This window comes from Gracilinanus agilis, chromosome 1 (assembly GCF_016433145.1).
Source record: "Gracilinanus agilis isolate LMUSP501 chromosome 1, AgileGrace, whole genome shotgun sequence".
Lineage (NCBI taxonomy): Eukaryota > Metazoa > Chordata > Mammalia > Didelphimorphia > Didelphidae > Gracilinanus > Gracilinanus agilis.
Window position 1 is genome coordinate 389,061,268 of NC_058130.1, and position 20,446 is coordinate 389,081,713.

General features: G+C 35.9%; 1 protein-coding gene across 1 annotated transcript in view; it reads right to left on the reverse strand.

Moving 5' to 3' along the window:
- Positions 1-20,446, reverse strand: part of ZNF532 (zinc finger protein 532) — a 116,068-nt gene that overhangs the window by 61,469 nt on the left and 34,153 nt on the right. The window contains exon 5 of the mRNA XM_044664533.1: positions 3,505-5,870. Coding sequence (XP_044520468.1) covers positions 3,505-5,850 — 2,346 coding nt within the window. The 5' untranslated portion in view covers positions 5,851-5,870. The remainder of the gene's footprint in view (positions 1-3,504; positions 5,871-20,446) is intronic.

Here is a 20,446-nt window from a genome sequence, read left to right on the forward strand (position 1 = left end):
TCAAAGATGAAGTAGCTTGAGAACCAATCCATAAAAGGCCAATCATGAATTTTTCTGCCTAAAAACTCCTCCTTCGCTATGTCAGAAATGCTATGAAATAAATGTGAACAAAAGGTGGCAACCACATGCTTTGGTTTATCAGCTGCCAAGATGCTGGTGTGTTTATTGGGTAGACCAATCTACTGAGTATAACCCTGGCTCTGATGCCAACATTTCAGCCTTAAATCTGTTTTTTTTTTAATTCCTAAGTTCATGAGAATTCAAAATATTCTAATCATTCCATTTTTAGCTCTTTTAAAACCATATTATATGTACCTGATGTCATTCTAATTTCTGAGTGATCTTTTAGCTCTCCTCTGGGCCACTAATAGCATTCCACAGCTCTTTTATTGCACATTGTGTCTTGTGTTTTGTTTAATTGTGTAAACATCTTATTTCTCAAAGTTGACTGCAAGTTCCATGAGGGCAGGAAGTATTTCATATAGTTCCTGCTAAACCTTCTGGAGACTAGGAAAGCATTTCATCCATGGTAAATGCTCAAAAAGTATTTGTCACTTGACAATGAATATTGAGCATCTGTGTCTAAATGAGACTATATGCAAACACACAGAAACATATATCACACATATTAAAATCCTATTCAACAACTAATATTTACTCTTTGTTATCAAATGCTATGTTAGAAAAATGTCCTACAAAGCTGGTTTTTTGAGTATGGTCTTTGCAATAACAGACTGTGTTTTGTTCTCAAAACACTCAACATTATTCTAAATAAAAATGGAGAAGCTCATCATAAGAAGACTGGCTATCCCATAATTTTTTCTTATTTTTTATTTTTTGGCCACAGTAACTTGTGAAGATCATCTACTCAGGAATAGAGAGTTGGTGATCTGTGTCTGTGATAAAAGAAATTTCACCAACAAAAATGTGCATCTTTCAAAGTATAGGAGTATATGTCTGTATGTTATGTATAGACATAGAAGCATACATACATGTATATGTGTATACATATTATGAACTTAGGGTTAATGAGAGACATCATGATTTACTATATGAAGAATTCACCTTACAGTCCGCAAGAACTGGGTTCAAGATCTACCTCTAACTAGCCAAGTGACCTTAGGCAGCTCAGACAGTGTCCCAACAATCAACTCTTATCTAAGACTATAAATATTGCAGAATAGTTACTTATCTGCATTGGTAGAGGAATTTCCTCACCAGGAATTCACTGAAACAATGGAATCACAGGAATGCAGAGTGAAATGAGCAGAATCAGGAGGTCAATCTATATAATAGTAACATTGTAAAAATGAGTAGTTTTGAAATGGTTAAGAACTTTGATCAATGTGATGACCAAACATAATTCTAGAAGAACCAAAAGAAAGCTTGCTATTTATTCATCATCTGAGAGAGAGGTAATACATTCTGGGTATGGTATGGGAATTTGTTTTGCTTTGACTATGTTAACTGGGGAAAAGAGAAAAAAATAAATACTTGTTGATTGAGAAAAATAAAGTTTAAACAGAGAGAAAGAAAAACTTCTCTTCTTAAAAAAATCCTTCCTTCATCCTGACATCGACCATTACTCTTGATTCTCCTCTTCATTTCCTGCCAAAGTTCTAGAGTCACCAATATTGGAGGGCTTTTAGTACCTTACTAGCTATTTACATCTCAACACCCTATAATCTGCCTTTTAATCACATCACTTCTTTGAAACTGTTTTCACCCATGTCACCAATGAACTCTTTAACTACTAAAAATAGTGACTCTCAACCATAACATTTAATTTTGTTTGTGAAAACCTGTAACATGCTACTCATTACTTCTTTGAATCCTTATGTTCTTTCAAAGTACCACCTTCTCCATTAAGCCAACATTGATTGCCATTCCCTCTCTTACTCCACTTCCAGTTCCTATTGAATTTCTTTCCAATCCCTAATGAATTCCTCAAATTTACTTATTTTCCTTATATGTGTAAATATTATATTTTCTCAGTAGAATGCAAGCTTCTTAAAGGAAAAGATTATGTTTTGTCTTTTCTGTTCCCAGTACCCAACTCAAAGCAGGTTCTTAATCAATGTGAATTTGACTTTTTTTAAAATTGGGTTTAACTGGGAAAATCTTATATTTGTTAGTGTAGGAGTAAGGGGTAAAATTAAGAGGAAAGACTTTTTTTGTCTGTATGTGTCTTAACAAGTCCCTGCCCTAAGATATCAAATATGGCGACATGTTCACAAAGAATAGGGGGAAACAAAGAGGATAAACTGAAGTTAATACATCTAGACTTATCACCTTTTAAGATAAAAAGAAACTCTGTCCTTTTGAGAAAGTGGTAATAAGGTAAGAGGCTTACCTGACTGAAAGAATTCCAAGTATTATCACTAGAAAACCCTAGGATATCACTACATAATTCTCTTCATTTTGACCCACCAACCTGTCCTAGTCTTCTTTAAGGGCTCGCTATTTGTGACAATTGGATAAAAGAAACTTCAAGAATATTTTCAAAATTTAAAGGCTTGAATTGTCATGACATACGGAATATCTCTGAAATATACTAGAACCCCTCCTTATTAACTTACTTTGAGGAAAGAGGAGGGAAAAACTTCCATATGAGCTTAGGATGTTAAAAAAAGCAGAATTTTTAACTTTGGCAAGAAGTTATCTTAAGCTTACTATATTTTGTCAAGTAACTTTAAAAAAACTACATAAATACTCAAATATTTTAAAAAGCTAATCCTCATTGATCATGCAGACTCATGGAGAGAAACAGCATGAAATGAATAAAGGGCTGCCTATTGGGAAATTTATTTCACTAAATATCAATTCATACTTGTTAACTACCTTCCCCCCCCAAAAAAGGCTTGCGAAAACCCCAGCAGGCATTCCATTTAAATTGAAGGAGAAGTGCCACTTATTTCTAGATGAGATTCACTGAACTGAAATATATTACTCTAAATTTACTTCCTGGCTATCATCCCAGACACACCATTAAGCAGGGCACCAATTAAGTGTATTTGACTGTACAGAGAAACTCCAACAGATACAGCTGAATGAACACAATAAAAATATCCAAAACTTGTCACTGATGCTCAGAATCTTTGACAGTGAATCTAGACCCTTAAGCATATACTACGACGTGAAGAAAAGCTAAACTAGCTAAACTCTTGGGTCAAATCTTAACCCATGTTTCTGTGATAAGATTTCCTTTTCTTACTTTATTTTACTTTAAACCTAAGATACAACTATTGTTTTCTTACTCAGTTGTTACACTAAGACATTAATTTGTTTAAAAGAAGCAACTTCCAATCAGCATATAAAGCTATTTGTTCAATGTGGTTCATAACTAGATACTTTTTCGCCTTTTCTATAAAAATATGCATCTTCTACTCCACTCTCCCCAGTTCTTATTTATCCCCCCCCAATCATAAATTCATCTTATTCCTATGGTACACATACTGAGATTCATGGCTGAAAACACAGAAATTTAAATATAAAATACTCTACTTGTCCACTTGTGTCTGCAGCCTGCTGGAAATGTGTAGCCAATGATGTCTCATCTTGGAAAACTTCATTACACTCCAAACATTTTAGACTATGTCTACAGAGTTTGGATGGGTCTTCATCTAGAGGCATAGCTGGAACGATAGGTGTACTGGAGGGAGCTGAGATTACTGTCCCAGTTATGCCCGACTGAATTTTTGTTACATTATGTGTGCCACCTCCCGCAGAACTCGGAAGAGTAGATGATGTGGTGGAAGTATTGCTTGAAGGAGAAGCTATCATTTGATCTGCTGGGACTGGTTTTAAAATTAAATGGGAGCACTGCATCACAACTCCTTTCTCCTTATGTCCACGAGCGTGGGAAAGCAGACTGCATTTGTTGTAGAAAACCAAGTTCTTTGTACAGTGGTTACATGTTACTTCAATGCGCACGCTCCTCCGGTCGTAATGCTGTGTCAGACTCTTTTCAAGCGCAAAGGAGTCACCACATTCCAAACACTTGTAACCCCGAGTTGGTAACGTGATCCCCGCATTCGCTGGTGGACTAAGGTTTGGGATGTAAACTGGGACCGGGTTGACGCTGCTCAGCACCTTGTTGAAAGCTTCTACGACAGAACTCTGCAAAGAAGACACCACCTGGACTCTGGACACCTTTTTTGGTGGCTGCGAGGCTGCTGCAGAAATTATTGCCTGCTTTATTTGTTGTTGAGGTTTAGTGAGCACTTGGCGGAGTTCAGAGGTGGCCTGGGCACCTTGAGGCAGGAGATTAAGGTTGGCAAGGTGCACGGTCTTTGGCACGAGTTTAGCATTAGCAAGGCTGGATGCGGGCACCACCACTGTTTGCTGCTGAATGGCATTGGCAGCTTTGATGATGGCACTGCTGGCACTCTGGACAGAAGCAGCAGAGATGACGGTGGCTTTCACTGTGGTATTGTTAGCAAGCTTCAAATTAATCACTTGGGACCCCGCCGTCTTCACTGCTGAAACAGGAAGAAAGGCAGTAGCCACGGGCTTGATGGTGACCTGTTTGGGAGCCAGGTCTGCAGAGGAAACTGTATTGGTCACCACAGCAGACTGGAGAGGCGCTCGTGGGGGAGAAGACAGGACAGTGGCAGACGTCGGAGAGGACAGAAGCGACGTCACAGAGGCCACCATAGAAGGAGTCTGTTCCGAAGGCTTTTTTCCAGAGTCTGGGTCAACTTCGGGCAAGACTCGCGTTACCGTTCGCTTGATTTCTCCAGAGGACGTCTTGATGGTTTTTATGCGGACTTTGGGGATCGCTGGCGTTGACCCTGCAGGAGAAGATGGAGATCCCTTGCTACTGTTCTCACTGGACACACTCCTGGGGCTATCAGGTGGTTTTATAGATGTTTTTTTTGCACCATCAATAAGACTCTGAGACTCTGGGGACTTTTCAACAGCACGAGGGCTATCATTAATTTCTTTTGGTAATGGAGAAGGTTCTCTTGAATTGGCCGCTGGTTCTTTACAGGTGTCCGTGGCAGCCTTTTTAGCACTAAGGGCTGCAATTGCAGCAATGCAGGAGGAGAGCTTAGCTGAGGATTTTGCCTTTGACTGAGCGGCACTGGCAAGACTGGCTTCATTCTTCTCAGAGCTTAGCTTTCCATCAAGTATCCTGTTGTCAAGCAACTTTTCAGAGTTTTCCTTCAATTTATCTTCCACTTTTCTAACTTTAAAGGGTTCATACACGCCCAAGGTTATGGAATTTGTTTCTGTTTCTCTCTTAATAACTTTATTTTTGTCTAAGGTGGTAGGAGTAGGAATTCCTGGCTTGATTAAAGTTTCCCCTCCAAGAGCTTTCAGTTTTTCATAGTCCTGTTGGGAAATGGATCCTGTCAACACATTTGCTCTGAAGTTTGAACGAATTTCCTCCTTATCAGGTGGGTCATCCACCTCTATTTTCTCATCCTCATCAAATTCTTCTGCACTTGAGATAGGACTAAACTGGTTGAAAGTGGTCTCTTTGAGTTTTACCTCAGGGGCTGGTCCCTCATCTTTCAGAGATTTTGCCCCATCTTTATTATAACTTTCCAGTGTGGATGCTGTGAGGAACCCATTATGTAAACCATTGCCTGTAGAATGGTGGCCATCTTTATCTACTCCTTCTGAAGAATCAATGTTCCGGACATTTTTAACAATAACACTGACACCAACATCAGAGGATGACGGGGCATGTGAATCCTCATCAACATGAGCATTCTGTTTGATGTGACTTTCATGTTCATCATGGCCAGACTCAATAGCTGCTTTAGGATCAACCATATCTGGGATGTCAAAGGCTGCAAGAAGATCATCAAAGTCTGGGGTCTTCATATCCCCCATGGTCATGAATGTGTTCAGAAGAGGTTCTGCCAAAATAAAAGAAAATAATATCATTAGCATTTAAAAGTTTCAGTAGAATGGATTCCATGTCTTAATAAAAATTATACTGGCAAATTGACAACCATTAAACATAGTTTGGTAAATGTGCTTAGAGCACTAGACATATAGTCAGAAACTCTTAGGTTCAAATCCTGCCTCTGAAATTTGCATTGGGAAGGATGAAACAAGTTGTGGCATATGATTGTCATGAAATACTACAACACTGTAAGAAAGAACAAATAGGTTAATTTTTTTTCTAATGGAAAGACATACATAAAATTATAAAGAATGAAATGAGTAGAACTAAGAAAGCATTATATATAGCAACAGAAATATTGTTTGAAGAATGATCTGTGTGTGTCCATCTCGAGAGAACAAGCTGCTAAATAGAAACAAGTAAGACATTTTTTTATATATACATATATCTTTTTTTGCCAAATGATGTCTTCTCTGGTGCAGGAAGAGGAGAGAGGGAGAAGAGAGATATCTGAGAACCTTAACGTAACAAATTAATTCAATTTTTAAAAGAAAAAAATTGGCCAATTTTGTAACCTTTGACAAAGTCATCTGTGTGGGACTCAGTTTCTTCATTTATAAAATGAAAAAGAGCTGAATTAAATAGCTAGCTTAGCCTAAAGTAGAAAGGATGTGTAAATTTTCTATTAGTGGTACCTATGATCAAAAAATCCAAAATGGAGGGGCATGTCTGGGAGGGTTTGTATGATTTTAATTTCATGGTTCATAGTAGCATAGACTGGGCAGGAGCTCAAGGATTACCTCATTTTGCATTTTAAAGATTAAAGCCATAGAGATAAAATGACTTGCCTGAAATGATGAAGGCAGTAAATGGAAATATCAGGATTTGAACCCTGACACTAAATATTATTAACCATATTATTTATATATTTGCCATATATTATATAAATAATAAATAATTATAATTGTAATTATTTTAATTATTAACTGATCCAAATCTGCTATCACAATATCTAATAACAGTTCCGTTATACAACTGTGGTGGTCAGGCAGGTATTTAGATCCTATTGTCCCACTACTTCACAGTGGGAGCTAATTAGGTTTGTTAAAACTTTCAGACAAAATGATCTACCAACTTACTAGATGCCTAGGTCCTAGAAAAAGAGAATGATTTGGTAGAATAACTGTAAAATGTAAAATCTGTCAGTGACACTGGACAGACTGCTTTCAAAAGCATTTGCTTCCAGGAATGTTACAGGAACATTTCACTTTTTACTATTAATTCAGCTGACAAAATAATCATTACTAAAATTCTCCAGATTTTCAGTCAATATTAAATTTGACTCCTCATATGTTTTTGGCTATTGAGTTTAAAAATATATATAGCAATAAAACAATCAATTTAAAATTCCCATCATTAATGGAAGGCAGAAAGAAGTCAATATGAAAGACCCAAAGGAATTAGAATAGAATTAATTAAGCACTATCTAAATGGGTAGATGGTAATATAAATGGAATACTGGCACTGGGTTAGCAATGATCTGAGTTCTACCTCAAATGCTCACAAACTATGTAAGTATGGGTAAGTCATTTAACTGCTATCTGCCTCAGTTTCTTCATCTTTAAAAAGGAGATAATAACAGCACCTCTCTCCTAGGGATGTTGTAAAGATAAAATAAAAGAATATTTGCAAAGTGCCTTATAAACCTTAAAGTACTATATAAATCAGTTTAGGTTTAGCACTATGTAAATTAGTCTAAATTAGAGCACTGAGTCTTCAGTCATGACCTCCCCCCCCCAGGTTCAAATCCTAGCTCTGAAATTTACCAGTTTTGTAACTTTGGATAATGTCCAAGATTACAAAATTGCTTGCTGTTATTCCTTGTTATTACGGGGGGGTGGGGATCTAGTTCCCTTTTCTTTATATCTTCACCTTGAGTTTTCCTTTTCCCCTTTAAGTATCATCAGAACAAGTCATCTTGTTTCTGGGCAAAAGAAAAAAAAGTTTCCATCCACCCTTTCTCTTTCCTATTAAGTACAAGTAGCAAGCTGACTTTCCACCTGCCCTCAAATTATCACTCAGCTGACAGAAATGAACTTCTGACTAAATGGAAGCTGAGAAAAGCCCCTTCCATAATTGATTTTCAGCATGTGAAAATGGGCACACAAGAAGAGCTATCACTGTATACTTCTTGGCTAAGAGGGAAAGACAGATTAGGAGTTGCCAACTTTTTGTCAGGAGTTATTTTCCATTTCCTTGAAACTGTTGAGACCACGGAGGAGGGGAAAGAGAAGGGTTTTCCAGAGCAAAGTATTTGGAAAGTGAACTATTTAAACAGGAGCTGGAGAGGGTACTGATCATTAGATCCCTGAATGAAGAAGAGGAAGAAAGCCCAGCTTCTGAATAGCCTTTGTTTTCCCCAATGTTGTAATCCTAAAAAAAAATCATGGAGAATGCAGGAACCACTAGAATTGAGATTCATCAGGAAAAGACTGGGGATCTTGTCCTGTTGCTTAAGGGATCACAAATCAGTCTGACATTAAAGTTTATTCCAGGACTAAAATTCTATCATTTTCCATACTCAAGACCTTAGGAGAAAAAGCATCAATAATGAAAAATTCACAAAAGAGAGTAAAACAGAGTTAAGAAGAGGACACAGATAAAAAAGCAAAACAATATTAGTATTATCATAAGAAAATTAATGTGTTTTAAAAAAAGCTGTGTGTGCATCATGGATTCACATGCAATCTTTTTTTCTATGCTTTTATACTAGAATGTTCCAAGTTTGATTATATATATTAAGTACATCATTTTAAAAACTTTTTTAAAAAGACCATGCTCTGAAAGAACTAGATTCAAATTCTATCTCTAACACTTGCTATGTTACCACACTAGTAAATGTAGAAGGGGCAGAAGGAAAATCAGAACATTAATGCACAAATGTATCATTTTTCAAGTACTCTAAATATAACCATCCAGTGACGCAAAAAAGCATATGCTAGACAAAGATAACTGGCACTGTCAACACGGATGTCCTACATCGAATCTAAAAAAAAAAAGAGGGATCCTTTTTAAAAGGTGAATTTCTCCAGATGTTTCCATTTGCAGGTAACATTTTGTTGACCAAACAAAACCCAAAATACTACAGGGTCTAATTCCTAAATGAGATCCACAGAAAATGAGAGATCAGAATAGTATTTTAGAGAAAAAAACCAAGCATATGAAGAATGTCTAGGTTGTACTAGATATGTAGTAGGATTGGCAACTCAATGAGCCACTCCATCAGTGCCTAGGATTTAGACATGTTCTATCAATAACGGGCAAGGAGCTAGATGTGGAACTGAAAAGCAAAATAAGAAGAGAGGACTGGAATGAATTTGAACCCTACTGGCCTTTAAATAATTTTAAGCTATTACCTTATATCAAAACAGAACAAATATTTTAATGTTAATTACATCTTTATTTATAGTATAGTTAATATATTTATTTATATAACTATAAAATCATGAAACTATGATTTTCAAAGAGTGAAAACTGTGGCTAATTCAAAGGGCAAGATCATAATGGGGGCAAGGGAAGGTAAAGAATAGGTTGTAGCATCTACATGGTGGCACAAAAAATGACTAAGGAAAATTATGATTGGAGAAGGAAGTATGTCAATTATAGTGTAAGTCAGGAAGGATGACAAGTGGACAGACAGTCTGAGTGTTGCACAGATAATTCACAAAATATTAAAATGTTTAAAGGAGGATTTAGTCAATTCTCTACAGAGAATTTATTCTGACACTCAAAAAAATAATCACCAGGATTTGAAGGCATGGATAAGTTAAAAGTCTGTAGTAGTGGAGGGAGTACTTTCATCCTCGAGACCAAAGTAACGAAGTCATCAAAATAGTGAAGTCAGAAACAAGAGAGTGGAATTTATTATTTGTTTTTTGTTGCATTTTCAGTGATTTTGTGAAATATTTCTCAAATACATTTTAATCTGTATCTGACTACACTCAGGAGTGTTTGACACCTCTGATTTAGATCATTCCCTTCTCAATAACCATTAGTTTTCCTACACTTAATTCTGCCCTAGAAGCTACTTATAGTCTTCCATATTTTCCTCATGACATTTATTAATTTTAGGACATATATCTATATGTACCTGTTTTACACATATGTGAGATAGCATTAATGCTTTGTGAATAAATTAAAAGAAAATATTTGCTTATTTAACAAGCATTTTTAAAAAATCTCTCTACTTTCTCTCTTAGAATTGATACTAGTTCTAAGGCAGAAGAGCAGTAAGGGTGAAACAATTGGGGTTAAGTGACTTGCCCAGGGTCACACAGCTAAAGAAGTATCTAAGGTCAAATTTGAACCCAGGACCTCTCCACTAAGAAAAATAGATGCTTCTAGCAAGCATTTTAAAGCATCTCTATAAGCTAGAAACTGCTAATGCCTAGAATCAGAGCAGGGGTGGGATGAGACACATAAGAGATAATGGCTATAAAACATATTGTAGACCTTAAAAATGCTATGTGGGAAGAGCTGGGTGGCTCAGTGCATTGAGACGCCAGGGATGAGACAGGAGGTCCTCGGTTCAAATCTGACCTTAGTCACTTCCTAGTTCTGGGACCCTGGGCAAGTCATTTAACCCCCACTGCACAGCTCTTACCACTCTTTTGCCTTGGAACCAATACAGAATATTGATTCTAAGAGGGAAGGTAAAGTTTTTTTAAGGGTTATATAAATACCAAATCTTATTAGCATTATTATTGTCTATAGTTACCAAGCCTCTAGTCTGCTGAGGGCTTTGTTCCATGAGCCTTTCTCCTGTACTACTTGTTTGACCAAGGTCAAGAAATGTTTAAAGAATAGTACAAAGGTATAATAGAAATACATACAAACACGTCTTCTCTCTCTCAAATTTATGTCATTAATACTTTCTTAAATCTAAATAATCGACAAAATAATAAATGTAGCTGTGATATGGAGTGATTGCTGATTTCTGAGGTATAAATGCTCACACTGAAAACAATTGGCTCTCCACAGTCAGAGCTGGCTCCAGTACATCCCTCATTCAGAGTAGGGGGAAATTCTCTCTCCTCCAGGAGCTCAGATTCTACATGGCTAAAAACTTATACACAAATATGTAATGATATCTCCCATTTACCTACATATGCATACATATGTAATTGGGAAAGGGAGAACACTATCATCTATGGTGATCAGAAAATATTTCATGTAAAAAATGCTAATGACCTGAGCTAGGAATTGTGAGCTGGAATGAAGGAATGCAATCTAGGCTTCAGAAACAGCCCAGAGAAAAGGCACAGAGACGGAATATCATCCATAAAAAGTCTGAAAGAAATGAAAATGAGATTAACATGAAAGTCATATATAAGACTGGGAGGATGGAGAGAGCATGAAGTTTTAAACATCCAACAGGAATCAGGATTGTCTTCTAGAAATAAAAGGGAGCCACAGGAGCTTTCTGAGTAAGGCAACATGACAGAATGGGCAGACATGCCTTAGGAGTATTACTTTGGAAATTATGTGGAGGGTAAATTAAAGAAAGAGAAGACTATAAGGCAGAGAGGCAAATCAAGGATTGAACTAAGGTGATGACCTTGTATGTGAGAGAAGGGATCCAAGAGATGCTATAAAGGGAGAAGCAATAAGGCAAAATTATTTACTGTCACAAAGGCTACCTGAACAGGAAGCATACTGACCTGCTCCCCCCAAAAAATTTTAAAAATTTGCATTTGCAAATCTAAGGAATCCCTCCCTGCCAAAAGCAACAAGTAACTCAGTAATAGTTGTAAGCAGAAACTCAAAGAAAAAGTAGAATTTTCCACAAAAACTACATCAACAGAGATTCTAAGGCAGAAGGTAAGGGTTAAAAAAACAAAACAACACTATTATCCATTATTCCTAGGTTCTGCCTTATGGGACCAAATAGAATAAATTTAATATTTCTTTCTACATGATTTCTTCAAATAGGAATCCCATCTTTCTCTCCAAACTCTTTTCTACTCTAAAATAAACATCCTTAATTTCTTCAAATAATCATCACATGATATATTGAGGACCTTCATCACCTTGTTGGCCCTCCTCTAAATGCAGCCCAATGAAACATAATACCCCAGGTGTGCTCTTTAAACAGTACATAATACAGTGGGACATTTCATCTTTCAAGTCATGGATACTGTTCTTCTCTAAAGGCATTCTAAAACTCCATTAAAGGCATCTATAATCCTGCCAGCCTAACCCCAAACTCCCTTAAATCTTTTCCAGACCAATTGTGTTTTTTTTTAAACCTTTACCTTCCATCTTAGAATCAACACTGTATATTGGTTCTAAGGCAGAAGAGCAGTAAGAGCTAAGCAATGAGGATCAAGTGACCGGCCCAGGGTCACACAGATAAGTATCTGAAGCCATATTTGAACCCAGGACCTTCTGTCTTTAGCTCTGGCTCTCTATCCACTGAGCCACATAGTTGCCCCCACCATTCTCTTTAACATGTAAGATTATAAATACCTCTACACTGATAGGTGTGTATGTGTATGCACACAGATACAAATATATAAAATGTGAACTTCTGTGACTAAAGTAATGCCCATTATAATAGTCATAGCTAGCATACATAGCATCTTAAGGGTTGTCAATTCCTTTACATATGTTATCTCATTTGATGCTCACCTTCACCTTGGGAGATAAAGATTATTATTGTCCCCATTATAGATGGGAAAACTGAGAAAGTTTAAGTGACTTGCCCAGAGTCACAAAGCTAGTAAGAATCTCAAATCATATTTGGACTCTTCCTGATTCCAAGTCCAAAAATTTTATTCAAAGCACCATTTGGGTGTCACAAGAAGACTAATGACTATTTCTAAAAATTCTACGGTCATTATTTATGCTATATTCTGCCCTGGTCATATTATATCTGGAGTACTGTGTTCAGTTCTTAGCACATTTTAAGCATACTGATTAGCAGGAGCACATTCAGAGGAGAATGACCTTAGAGCAAGAAAGCCCTCAAGACCAAGCTATATAAGGATTCATTAAAGGGGATATTTAGCCTAGGGAAGACTTGAGAAGCATGTGATAGACATGTTTAAATATTTAAAGGGTTATCATGTGGAAGATACTTATTTTACTTGGTTAGTGAAACAAAAAATCTAGGAAAATGGATTCAAGTTACAGAATGAAAATTAGAGGTTTAATATAAAGATACACTTACAAATAATCAGAGCTATCAAAAGCTCTGACTTGAGTAAGAGCTAGCAGATTTCCCTTCACTAGAGATTTTCAAGCAAAGACTGAATGACCACTAGGCATGGATGCTAAAAAGGAAGAACTTGTTCAGTTTTAGACTAAATGGTGTTTCTGGTCTCTTCTAACTATGAAATTTTGTCAAAGCAGTTTGTGGTCCTTTGAGTCTGGTTCCATATTGCTTTCCGAAATGGTTGTTTCAATTCATAGTTCTGCCAGTGTTTCAATTTTCCCACATCCCCTCCAACATTTATAATTTTCCTTTTTGGTCATGTTAGCTAATCTGATAGGTGTGAGGTGTTATCTCAAGAGTTGTTTTAATTTGCATTGCTCTAATCAATAGTGATTTGGAGCCTTTTAAAATATGCCTATGGATAGTTTTAATCTCTTCCTCTGAGAATTGCCTGTTCATATCCTTTGACCATTTCTTGATTGGATTTTTTATAGTCTTATAAATTTGACTCAGTTCTCTATATATTTGTGGCTTCTGTCAGATACTTGTTATCAAATTTTCTCTCAAATTTGTTGTTTCCCTTCTAATTTTGGTTGTATTGGGGTTTTTTGTACAAAATCTTTTTAATGTAATCAAAATTATCTATTTCAATTTTCATTATGTTCTCTAGGTCTTGTTTGGTCATAAATTCTTTCCTTATCCAAATAAGTTTGACAAGTAAACTTCTCCAAGTTCCTCTAATTTGTTTATTGTGTCACCCTTTATTTCTAGATCAAGTACCCATTTTTAATTTATCTTGGTTTATAGTATGAGATGTTGGTCCGTGCCTAATCTCTGCCATGCTGCTTTCCAGTTTTCCTAGCACTTTTTATCAAATAGTACAACTCTGAAAGTTAGTAATGTAATCTCTAAAATGGAACTTCTTGACAAGACACATGCCACATCTGTCTATCTCTATTTTAACTCGCATTGTTTTGTTTTGTTTTTTTTTCCTAAACCCTTACCTTCTGTCTTGGAGTCAATACTGTGTATTGGCTCCAAGGTAGAAGAGTGGTAAGGGTAGGCAATGGGGGTCAAGTGACTTGCCCAGGGTCACACAGCTGAGAAGTGTCTGAGGCCAGATTTGAACCTAGGACCTCCCATCTCTAGGCCTGGCTCTCAATCCACTGAGCTACCCAGCTGCCCCCTCGCATTGTTTTTTAAACATCTCTGTCAGCTTAAATCTTACCTATCCTTCAAGACCAAGGCCAAATATCATTTTCTCCCAAAAGCTGTTCTTTATCCCCTCCCCAGCAGTAACTTTTTTCTCAAGTGAAATGAAAAATACATTTTTGCTACATAATATGTAATTTTATATTCTAATATTTACCATATAAACTTATATACATTTCATTTCCTTTTGTCCCTATGAAATTTATTAAAACATCCCTACAATTAGTCACTGTGTTTTATGTATCTTCCTTAGCATCTAACATAGCACATTACAGTTTTTAATGTTTATGAATAAAAAAAATCTTTGTCAACTTATGTAGTTTTAAGCCAATCCCTTCAATTAAGAAGACCAATTCCTAATTTTTTACCATCTGTCTCCCACTTAAAACCACATAAATAAAACAGCTATCATTAGGAAACCCATTTTCTGATTGTAGTTTTCCCGATTTTGAAGATAAATTAATTTGATCCATTCTTCTTCACTTTCTAACCATATACTCAATTCATTAAATTAGTCTGCTTCCATAAATTTAATCATTTATGAAACTGAATAATAGATATTTGAGTTTCAAACAATTCATAGTAAGACCTGCTACCAGATAGAAGGCAGAGATGAGACAAATAAGAAGAAGATATATTGCCCTGAATATCCCATGAGAAAGGGAATGCTTAATAAAATATTTTCCAATGATAATTTAAAAAAATATTAAATACCACATGGCAGGGGTGGGTGGGTGGAATCCTAGTGAGCAACAAACTTTGTTGAGATAAGTTTTGGTTGTTTTTAGATATAATCAAGTTGCCTTGAAGACATTTAGATGTGTGAATACATGGGACACTAGCTTGGAGTTTTATGATGTCAATAACTAACATTCCAGTGGCATGCTTGATACTGGAAGAAAAAGGCAAAGAATAAAAGATGCGCAAGGAAAAGGAGGGGAAAGAAAAAGGGAGGAAGAAAAAGAGTAGGACTCCCACATCATTTGGTAATCTTTAGTTTATGGTTCCTAATAATAAAAACACTTCCCTTTTATTGAGTCCTTCAAGGCTGAAAAAGCTCTCTTCTCACAATTCTGAGGGCTGTAAAGTCAAGTATTCCCATTCCCATTTGAGAAATGAGGCAACTAAGAAAACCCTACCTTACAGAGCTAGTAATGAGGGAAACTTAGGATCTGGCATCAAGAAGAGACACACTACTAAATAGGAACCTCAGTCAAATATGGGTCCCTATTCTACCTAAAACATCCAGCTCCTATATACCATTGTCAGAAGCAAGAGTTCCTTGTCCACTGATCAAAGCCAGTTCTGTCTAAATGCAATGTACTTCACAATCTACAAATGGCTTAAGCCCATCTAATGAAGGAAAGTGGGAAGGGAAAAGAGGAGAGAGATTAGTGAATCAGACCAGAGAAGAAAAATAATGAAACATCTTGGAAAGATGGGAGGTCTGCAAATGGACTGTGGTTTTGAGAAATAGGAGTTGGCCACCTTCACTGACCTAAGTCTTAGCTATTAAACTAAAAAATGCTTAACTGGCATGATGGTCTGAGTACACAGGCCAATTTAGAAGGTATCACATTGTCTGAAATACAAGAGGATAACTTTTGCTGCAGGTTGGTTCATATCTCTGGATTTGTATAATTAGTGTAATAAATACCACTATCTGTAACCTCACACTTCTTTTTGGTTTATAGAAATGTTCTTCATACCCACAATCACAATGTTCTATTACCCTTTGCCTTCCCACATTTTGGAAGGCAAAAACAAATTTTCCTATTGGGAAAAAATGTTTAATGCTCTCATTTAACTTCTGAAAAGCTATATCTAATATGAAGAGAAATGCTGAAAGTAATAGGTCTTCCTACATGTTCCTGTCCTACATGTTTTCTTTTATAATCATTACTAAAATGAATCTTTAATTTTTCTAAGAAAAAAATTCTTAGATTGCTAAGTCTCTCAGAATTTCCCTTCTTAAAAGAATGTTTGAGTCACTAAATCTTAATCTTCCAATCCATCTGTATATCTTCCCCCAAAGCATCAAATGATGTCTTTTCATTTAACTGTAAACCCTAGGGAAAAAAAACAACAAACTTTCACAAATAAGATTTGTATTTACATTATATCATCTTATCCAACATGCACACATACATACATAAATTTAGACTGGCACAATTTACAGTGAAGGAAAAAAGGAAGAGGGAATGTAATGTCATTTGTCTAATGTCATATGGTAATTCTATTTGCTATAGAAGGTAATAAAATGAAAACTTCTATAATCCTTTCCCCTGTCATAATCATCAAAAATACAACCTCTTTCATCTTTTTTCTCCCTCTACACACACACACACACACACTCTCTCTCTCTCTCTCTCTCTCTCTCTCTCTCTCTCTCTCTCTGACTCTCAGACAAAACTGCCAATACTAGCATTAATCCCCTTTCTCTCTAGTAGAGAACCACCCCTTAGAGAATTCATTCTGAATTTCCAATGGAAAAAAACCGCTAAACTAAGGTAGAAGGCTTAGTCATGAAAGGAGAATTCAAGCTAGAAACTGCCCTCAAATAGAAAAGATTACATACCTAAAATATGGCCAGCAAAATGCAGACACTAAGATACCAGCCAATATATGAATCCATAAAGATTATCTAGATGAGTGGCAGAAAATCATTGCCATTTTAAAATGAATTTAATATTTTTAGATAAAAATTAGGGAAATATAAGTCATTCTAATCCATTCTTTTTTACAAATCAAATAATATGCTGGCAATACTATGTAAATAAAATAATGATAATTTCATAAAATGATGATAATGTTGAAACAGGGCCCATAATCTAGAGGGGGGTTGGGTTTTTCTTGTCACTACTTCATTTCTAGAAACATCTGGCTGGCTAAATTTTGTCAGTGTCTACTTTTTTCCACTGGACCATGTTTTTAAAAAAATCATTTACTCCACAATTAGTTTCAATAAATTTCACTATATTTCCCTTACTTTTTTCCTAACAGCAACTCAAGCTATTTTCAATTCATATATCTATATGAACAGTTCAATTACAAATCATATATTCAAAACATTTTATACTTTTAATTGGATTATTATTTCTCTTCAAATAATATAATTTTTTAAATAACCCCAATGACCTAAAAACAAAATCCATGTTAGGAAAGAAGAAATGCTGTTTTCTTGTCTTCTTGGATTTTAATATAGTGTCCTTGCCCATATAAAATCTTAGTTCTTATCTTCATCCTCCAAATTCCATTCTTTTCCTATCCTCTTACATGTTCAGAGTTCTCACTACTGCTTCACCTTTAGAAGGCTAACCCAAATGAGAAACACAAGTCATTTCTGCCCCACTCCTTATTCCCATCTGCCCCTAGCCCACCTCTAGATTGCTAACTTAGGGGAAAGATCTACTCACTGCAGGTCCATCTGAAGCACTTAGTCAGGAAAGCTACTTGTGTAGTGGCTCTGCTTCCTCCTTCTCAGCTTTTCCTAGCCCAGCTGGGAACAGATGTCAGTTCTGTTGCCAAATGAAAAAACACTGACCAGCTACATCCCTGGAGCAGCTGTAGGGAACTATGGCTACAGTGCTCTAAGGAAAAAAGGGTTATGGGTAGCCGTGAAATAGTTCCATTCAAAACTATCATACCTCCAGTATATGTGTATGTATATATGTGTATATATAAAAACACATTTACATATAGGTAAACATATATGTGGTATTTGTGTGCCAGGAAACATATACACAAATATATGTGTATTATATGCATACATACATGTAGCATATTTTATACAGTGCCTGGAATATTATCATATTCTATTATAGCAATGTTATATACATTAGAGATGCACATATACATACTTACACACAGTATACATTTTTTTGTGTGAGCTCCTTCCCCCAAAAAAATATAAATAAGGATGGTGAAATCTTTTTTTTTTTTTTATTTCTTATTTCTCATTCTGTGGGAGGAACCCACAAAAACTAGAAAAAAATTTCGGTTTTCATTTTATATTATGAGGTCTGGTCTTTTTGCTCCATAGTTAGTGAGTACTGAAAAGAAACTAGCTTCCATATTTTCTGCCTGTCCATATCTAACCAGTCATTTTAGTTACATGAAAACAGCTGGTGTCCCACAGGACTACACACCTTCGGCAACAGGCTTGCTCTTCTTCCTTCTCTCATATTTCAACCCTCGCTGGAGCAGACAGGTACATAAAGAGCCTAGTAACCTAATCTTGCTCAACCACCTACAATACTGATTTATGTGACATGTAATTCAACTGAACAAGTATTTATTTATAAAGCTCCTGCCACATGCAAAGCACTGTGTCCCGGACCTTTGGGAAAGACAGAGACTGAGAAGATATAATCCATACCCTCATGGAGTTTACAATCTAGTAGAAACATAAAAATGATGACTCGCTAAGTGTTCACTTAATATAAAAGGTGGCTATTGTTACCAATGCCGTTTTTGCTTTGTTTTATTTGTTTTTCTTTTAAAACAACAATCTCCTCCCAATGACATAATATGGTAGCGAATTACACAATACCAGAATACCACTGTCGATGGCAAAGGTCTTTACTCAACTTTGAGGCAAAAGTCTGCCAATGACTATTTATTAATAAAATTATTTTAGGAGAAAAAAGTCCAAACAGGTAGAGTTATCTCCTGAGATATGACATTTTGGAATGAAATTTTATATTTTTTTGAAAGATAAATTCCACAGGATAAAATCTATCTACAAAGCATAGATCCATTCATTTTACAGAGACAGAAAAATAGTCATTTAAAATGTTGATGTACTAGAGAATCAAATTTTCCTAAAACTATTCCTTCTTTTTTTTCTATTGCTCCCCTTAAAGGTTCTCTTTTTATCTAAGGTGAATGCAAGAGATACTTCTATTAGCTGAGTAATCAGACTTCTTTCCTCAAGATCCTTATCAGGTTAAGGCAGAGAGGAAAAGGGTAATTCTCTAAAGTGGATCAATCAAGTGCTTTCCTATCTGTCCTATCACCACCCCAACTCCATACTCAGGAAATCCAGAGTTCCTTCCTGAAGTTTTACCGAATTTCTTCAAAGATAGGGTTTTGGTATGAAGGAAAGGGGACTTAATGCAAGAAAATACATGTTGTTTCCTCCATTAGCCAGTGGACAGTAGGAACTACCTTTTACTTTTCTTTGTATCCCCAGAACTTAGTGCAGTGTCTTGCATATTTTTTGTTGTTGTGCAGTCATCTCAGTCCTGTCCAACTCTTCAAGACCCCATTTGGAGTTTTCTTGGCAAAGATATTAGAGTGGTTTGTCATTTACTTCTCTTAGCTCATTTTACAGACGAGGAGTAAGCTAGTAAGTGTCTGAGATCACATTTGAATTCAGAAAGATAAATATTCTTGACTCTAGGAGTTCTATCCATTACAGGGTCTAGCTGGCACATAGTAGGTAGTTAATATTTACTGAATGGTCTAAAAAAGTTAGGCAATGATAAATTCTTCATTCAAATAAGCAGGGATTCGGATTAAAGAAACTTCATAATATTTAAAGAAAAAAAGATGCTTTGTGTCTCCACATTACCACCTCGAAAACAAATAAATAAGCAAACAAATAAATAAATGGAGATCCAGGTGATCCTAAGGACAATAGAAGGTAAATATTAGGAATAACCAAGTTGTAGTATGTTACCAATTATGCCTTGCATGTGAGAAGTACCAGATAACTTATCTTCAAGAATATTTATGACTGATAAAAAATAAGGGATGATAGGATATGCTGTTAATAATGCAAAATGACATCCATGAAAATTATTTTTAATTTTTAAGAATCTGATTTTTATTTTCCACCCACGCAAAATTTTAAAAGCCTAGAAGGAAGCTTCCAGCACACTGAGTAAATCCTCACCAAAGGATTTATGGAACTACACAATCACACAGGATAAGAAAATATAGTGGGATGCAACCTTTAGAAATCCTATGATATGGTTATAGATTCACTAAAGTATTGAAGAATAAATATGTTAAAGAATTGATTGAGCACTCTATGTTCTTCATATTTAGTCAAGACATTCTTTATTCTTGCAGCTGCCAGGGAAGGGCCAGACCACAGATATTCTAATGGACACAAGAGCCAAGTTCTTCCCTGCTCTGAGTAAAAGCAGCTT